At 53.2% G+C, this 6,796-nt stretch overlaps 1 protein-coding gene across 1 annotated transcript; it reads right to left on the reverse strand.

The window, feature by feature from the left end:
- Positions 1-1,039: 1,039 nt before the first annotated feature.
- Positions 1,040-6,796, reverse strand: EAH_00044490 (hypothetical protein, conserved; the record flags this gene model as incomplete). Its single annotated transcript, XM_013394851.1, has 7 exons — positions 1,040-1,375; positions 1,515-1,748; positions 2,017-2,250; positions 2,417-2,766; positions 2,847-3,627; positions 3,901-4,095; positions 5,782-6,796. Coding segments are annotated over 7 exons (3,145 nt in total), but the record flags the coding sequence as incomplete, so codon positions are not given.

The following is a 6,796-nucleotide window of genomic DNA, read 5'->3' on the forward strand; positions in this document are numbered from 1 at the left end:
GCAGGAGTTACTTTGATTCTGCTTGAACCGAAAGATTAAAAATCTTCAAAAGGAATACTCAGTCGTGCATTAAATTAGAATACCCTTTGAAGCAAGTAAAGTCTCCAGCAGCTACCCCCATAGAGCTGCATTCGCATTCAGAAGCAGTTTTAACTGTTCAAGTGAGGGCAGCAGTTCTCTCTTCATTCGAGCTGCATGCATCTCCCTTTGCTTCCTCCAGCCCCACCGAACATCTGACGGGCTCACGAGAGAAAGCCATTCACTTTGCATGTATATATATATATATATTCATATATATGTGCTTGTCCTTCGTGTGATGACGGAGAAGAGAGCAAACGCCGCATGCGCATGCAAACTGCAGCTGCAGCCGTCTTCCACTTGTTGCTGCTCTTCAGCTATACAAGCCCCTCAAACCTGCGTTGGGTTTCCTTCGCCATCTGCTGCCACCCCCAGAACAAAGAATGAAGGCTCAGCGGTGAGATCAGACAAATCTTCTTTCTCTCTTCCTTAGGGCCAGAACCGGGGCTGGGGCCCCCTCTGCCTCAGCAGCAGCAGCAGCAGCAAAAGCAGCAGCAGCAGATAGGCGCCAAGCAGCCTCCACTGCAGTCTACGTTTCGTGGTTGCTATGAATGGCAGCCTGTAAATGCATTTCAGGGTTTACGAATTAGGGTTTAGGGTTTGGTGTTAGTTTGCGGGGGCCTCTTGATGTATTAACCAGGTGTCTGCTGCGTTTGATGCCTGTGCGTTGCAGAGAAGAATAACAAATAAAAGGAATTCAGAAGAATAACAACAACCCCACCACCAAAGGGCGGCAGCAGGTCCTAGGCCTGGGGCGTCTGTATGGATGTCGTTCTTTTAAACGCTAGCTGCAGCAGCAGCAGCAGCAGCAACAGCAGCAAATGCATTCCCTGCCTAAGCAGCTGCAAGCTGCATGCAGCCCCAAATCGCAAAGCGCAAAGGTTGGGGGCCTCCACAGAAAAGCTGCAGAGGCCTTCTTAACTGCATGCAGTTAGGGTGTACGTACACCTGAACAGAGACATCATCCATCAAATATGCCTGAGTCCCCGCGGGGGTCAACTCTGCCCCTGTGCTCTCCAGCAGCCCTTCTACCGACTTGCTGCTGGATATTATGGTAGCTTGTTTGCTGCTGCTGCTGCTGCTGCTGCTGCTGCTGCATGCTCTCGCTGCTGCTCTGGTGGCTGTACAGCCCGCAGTTCTCCATCTGGGCGATAGCATCTGCTGCTCTTCTTTCCTTTAGCAGCGCGAGGTTCAGCAGCTGCCGCTGCTTCGCACCGCTGCAGCACCTGGCTTTGTCTCTGCATAAAAACGCCTCCTGCCGCAGTCTCTCTGCCTCCTGAGCAAGCGCCTGATCAGCCTGATTCCACAGCAGCAGCAGCAGCAGCAGCAGCAGCAGGAGCAGCATGGTCTACGGTCCGTGGGGAGAACGCCGCTAACTGAGCTGCAGCAGGGCATTCTGGGGAGTGTTGTTCAGGTGTACAGACACCTCAGCTTACCTGAGAGGGCTGAGAGGGCTCTAAGGCTCTCCGCTTGCCTGTAAGGACAGTATAGCCTTGAGGCAGCTCCTCTTCGCGATCCCTTGCTGCATCAGCTACCGTGCTTTGCTGCTGCTGGTGCTGCTGCAGCTGCTGCTGCCGCAACCCCTGCTGCTGCTGCTGCTGCAGACGGCCTTCGCTGCTCATGCCGAACGATGAGTCGCAGTCCCTGGGCGTAGGGAAGGGCTGCTGCGCCTGGCAGCAGCAGCAGCAGCAGCACCAACGCAACAGAGACAGAGACATGAAACACTAAACCAAACAGAAGCAGCGCACAAGAGGGATGCTAAGAGGACAGAAGGCTGCTGCTGCTGCTGCTATTCTTGCTGGGGGGGGGAGACAACTAAGAGAGAAAGGCGCTTACGCGATTATCAGCGTCTACGGTCCGTGGGGAGAACGCCGCTAACTGAGCTGCAGCAGGGCATTCTGGGGAGTGTTGTTCAGGTGTACAGACACCTCAGCTTACCTGAGAGGGCTGAGAGGGCTCTAAGGCTCTCCGCTTGCCTGTAAGGACAGTATAGCCTTGAGGCAGCTCCTCTTCGCGATCCCTTGCTGCATCAGCTACCGTGCTTTGCTGCTGCTGGTGCTGCTGCAGCTGCTGCTGCCGCAACCCCTGCTGCTGCTGCTGCTGCAGACGGCCTTCGCTGCTCATGCCGAACGATGAGTCGCAGTCCCTGGGCGTAGGGAAGGGCTGCTGCGCCTGGCAGCAGCAGCAGCAGCAGCACCAACGCAACAGAGACAGAGACATGAAACACTAAACCAAACAGAAGCAGCGCACAAGAGGGATGCTAAGAGGACAGAAGGCTGCTGCTGCTGCTGCTATTCTTGCTGGGGGGGGGAGACAACTAAGAGAGAAAGGCGCTTACGCGATTATCAGCTGAGCTGTGCTGCAGCGGCATCTCCCCGTGCTGCTGCGGATATTGGTGCTGCTGCTGCTGCTGCTGGTACTGAGGCTGCTGCTGGTAGTGCTGCTGCTGCTGTGGCTGCTGCCGCTGCTTTTCCTCCTGCTGGTAATGGTGCTGCTGCTGCGGCTGCTGAGATGCCTGAGGCTGCTGCTGATAATAGTGCTGCTGCTGCGGTTGCTGCCGCTGCTGCTGGTAATGGTGCTGCTGCTGCTGCTGTTGCTGCGGGTATTGTTTTTGCTGAGGACAGCAGCAGCCGCAAACCAGCATTGCAGATGACTCCCTATGTCGCTCGCTTGCTGCCATGCCTGAACCTCTAATCTCTAAACCCTAAACCCTAAACCCTAAACCCTAAACCCTAGACATGCCTGGGAACTGAAGGAGGCTTCGCTACTTGCAGAGCTGGGGCCGAATCGATCAGTGTCTCTCTGTGCGTATGCGATATCATCGTGCTGCTGCTGCTGCTGCTGCTGCTGCTGCTGCTGCTGCTTGAGGGCAGCAGCAAGAGCCTGGGCCTCTCCCTCAAGCCTCTCCGCCATAGCTAAGAGGGCCCTCTGCTTCCCCCCCTTTACGCATGTTGCTTTGTCTCTCCTTTCTGCTGCTGCAGCCAGCAGCTCAGCCACCCGCGCCTCGTCGGCACTCTCCTGCAGCACAGCAGCAGCAGCAGCAGCAAATCGTTTACCTAGGTTTGTTGCTGCTCCCGCTACTTGTAGAAGTGTAGCAACGCCACTCTTGTTGCTGCAGCAACGCTTTAGTAGCAGCAACCGCAGCATCCCCTTTTGCAGCAGCAGCAGCACTTGCTGCTGCTGCAGCTGCTGCTGCAGGTGCTGGCTTACTCCATGCGCGTTGCGTGTCGGGCTGTCTCCGTTGGCTGCAGCAGGGGCATCTGAATATTGGTTTGAATTTAACGCCTGGAGCTGCTGGTGATCGCTAGAGGTAGGGGAGAGGGCCTCGGGGGGCCCCCCCTGGGCCCCTGGGGCCCCTGGAGGGGGGCCCCCCGTGTCTTGCTGCTGCGCTAGCTGCAGCAGTCTTGCTGCTTCTTGCTCTCGCATTTCTGCTACTCGCAGCCTGAAAGCCTGCTGCGCCCCTCTAACACACGTGGCTTGGTCTCTGCTTACCAGCGCTTCCTGCTGCAGCTTCCTAGCCTTCTCCCGCAGAGAAGCTGAGGTGCTATCCTGCAGCAGCAGCAGCAGCAGCACAGCAGCAGCAACAGCAAAAGCAACAGCGGGAATAGAACAAGCGCACTGTACACGCAGGATATTGAAATTAAGCAAAAACTAAACTTTACACATTGCGGAGTAGCGATACACCGCAACAAGCAGCAGCAGCAGCAGCAGCAGCAGCAGCAGCAGCAAAACAGCCGTTCTGGTTGCTGCTGCTGCTGCAGCTGCTGTTGCTGTTGCTGCAGCTGCAGCTGCATAATGGCTGCAATCGAAACCTTAACGTACGGAAGCATTGCTGAGTGAAGAGCCTTCTGAGTGGAGAACAGAGCCGACTCTCTGTCCTGCTGCCTCCATGTGCTGCTGCTGCTGCTGCTGTTGCTGCTGCTGTTGCTGTTGCTGCTGCTTCAGCTCTGCCCCTCTAAAGGGCATACCCTCATCCCTGAGGCTGCGCTGTCTCCTCCTTTCATCCATGCGCTCAATCTGCAGTGTACAGACAGCGAGGTTATACATTGCAAACCCTAAACCCTAAACCCTAAACCCTCGAGCTTCGTTGTGTCCTGACTAATATAACTCTCTATTTACAGCTGTATGTTTGCATGCATGCAATAAACTTGTCTAAAAGAAGAAGAAAGTCTCTGCTAGAGTAAAGGGGGCTCTAGAGACAAGAAACTATGTTTGTCTGCTAGCAGCAGCAGCTAACAGCAGCACTGGGGGGAGCAGCAAATAGCTGAAGAAGGATGAAGCTTACAAACCCATTCATTTTAATAAAGACAAATAATCTATTTTAAAGAAGAAAATACAAGAAAAAACAATAAAATAGAGAGATAAGCGGGAGGCTTAGGGGGGCCAATGTAGAAGTGCCGTTGCTGCTGCTGCTGATGCTGTTTGCTGCTGCTGCTGCTGCTGCTGCTGCTGCAGCAGGAGCTAGAAATAGAAAGGAGACAATAAAACAAAAATAAAATTCAATATATACAGACAAACACTGGAAGACATATCTAGAATACATGCAGAAACACCCACACACACACACCCCTTGTCTGCGGTCGTTGTTTGCTGCTGCTGCTGCTGCTGCTGCAGCACCCCCCTCGAGTCGTTGCTGCTGTTGCTGCTGCTGTTACTGCTGCTGCTGCTGCTGTTGTTGTTGTTGCTGTCAGTCGGCCTTGGAGCCGCTACTTCGTGTATAAATGCATCTTCTTGCTTTCGTTTTATTTATATCTTCTTTTAATATATTTTTATTGCTTCGCCTCTGCTGCAGTGTTTGCTGCAGTGTAGCAGCAGAAGGCTCCCACAGCTTGCATGTATGTATATTTATATTAGTACTTCTTAATAATAATATTAATACTATTATTATTATGAATATTATTATGAATATTATTATTACTATTTATTATTAATATTATTTCTATTCGTTATAAAACAAAAGAAGTATTAAGACAAGACTCTGCTGTACATCTTCGCCTTCTTTCTTCTTCATCTTCGGCCCTCTCCTTAGGGGTATTTATTACTTCTACTGGGTGGAGTGTCTATATAATAATAATAGCAACATTCAACAATAACAATTTATTATTAATAATAACTAATTAGCATCGATATTACTAAATGCATCTCTTTGCGCTGCTGCCTCCTGAGTATATAACAGAAACATTACTACTACTTTACTACTATTATTATTATTATTAAATTCCTTCTAGAAATTCATTTGTAAGGGGTTCACTGCTCTTTCTATATATATATATATACATATATATACATAATGTATACACTATATATATATATACATATATATACATAATGTATACACACATATATATGCATATATATAATCTATGTATCTATATACTAGATGTCTGTCTCCCCTCTGCGCACCAGTAGTAGTAGCACCAGCAGCAGCAGTAGCAACACCAGCAGCAGCAGCAGTAGCAACACCAGCAGCAGCAGCAGTAGCAACACCAGCAGCAGCAGCAGTAGCAACACCAGCAGCAGCAGCAGTAACAACACCACCAGAAGCAGCAGCAACACCATCAGCAGCAGCAGCAGGAATGGACTCTCTAGAGACACACGAAGTATATCTTCATTTCTGTCTCTTTGAAGACCAACGCCGATATAAACGAAAGACAGCACCCGAAGACAGGACGGCTCTCTCTCCTGCCGTCAGCAGCAACATACTTCATTAAAAAAGAAAAAAAGAAGCTGCTGCAGCAGTGGCTGCTGCTGCTGCTGCTGCAGCTGCTGCAGCTGCTGCTTCTTCTTCTTCTTCTTCTTTTCTCCTTTCCCGCCTCCAAAGAACATCGCCCCCAAACTTAACCTAGCACCGCCCCTCCCGACTGTAAGAGACGGGCCCAAGCCCCAGCCCCCCTCGCTGCTCTCTCGTGGTGTTGGTGCTGCTACTGGTGCTGCTGCTGTTGGCTGCGTCCAGCCCCCTCCCTCCATTGTGGCCTGCGTCTGAAGCAACGCCTGCTGAGCAGATGCAGCTGCTGCTGCTGCAGCATTATCAAGAAAAGGGTCTTCAGAGCCCCCGCCTCCTCCTCCACTACTAAGATGAGACTCACCTCCCGCAGAAAACTTTACAGGCCTCCACCCAGAAGTTAATCCCCGTAGAAGAGGCTTCCAGGGAGGGGGCCCCCCACCCCCCGTCATCCAACTCAAGAATGAATGCTTCCGGGGTGGTTTACCTTGCTTACCACCGCCAAACTCATCATCTACCTCACCCGGTTTCCCCTGCCCTGCATCCAATTGACCTCCGGGGGGAGCTGGCGGCCCTGGGGGCCCTGGAGGCCCTGGGGGCCCTGGGGGCCCTGGGGGCCCTGGAGGCCATGGCTGCTCTGGTGGCCCTGGGGGTGGTGGTGGCCATGGGGCCGATGGAGGCTCTTCGGGCCCTGAGGGCCCCAAGGGTCCCCAGGGTACTTGGTGCCGCTGAGCCCCCTGCTGCCCCTGGGGCCCCCAGCCCACTTGAGCACTCACAAGCCCCTGGGGCCCCTGGGGCCCCCAGGCCACTTGAGCCCGCTGGGGCCCCTGGGGCCCCCAGGGGCCTTGAGGTCCCTGGGGCTCCTGGGGCTCGTGTGGCCCCCAGGGAACTTCAGGCCCCAAGGGACCATAGGGCCCCTCGAACCTCTGCGACGGCCCTCCAGTTGGAGGCTCCAGGGGCCAACCACCTAGGGGCTCTGGAAACGGTGGGGGTACA

The sequence above is a fragment of the Eimeria acervulina genome, genomic scaffold (assembly GCF_000499425.1).
Source record: "Eimeria acervulina Houghton genomic scaffold, Eah_scaff614, whole genome shotgun sequence".
Lineage (NCBI taxonomy): Eukaryota > Apicomplexa > Conoidasida > Eucoccidiorida > Eimeriidae > Eimeria > Eimeria acervulina.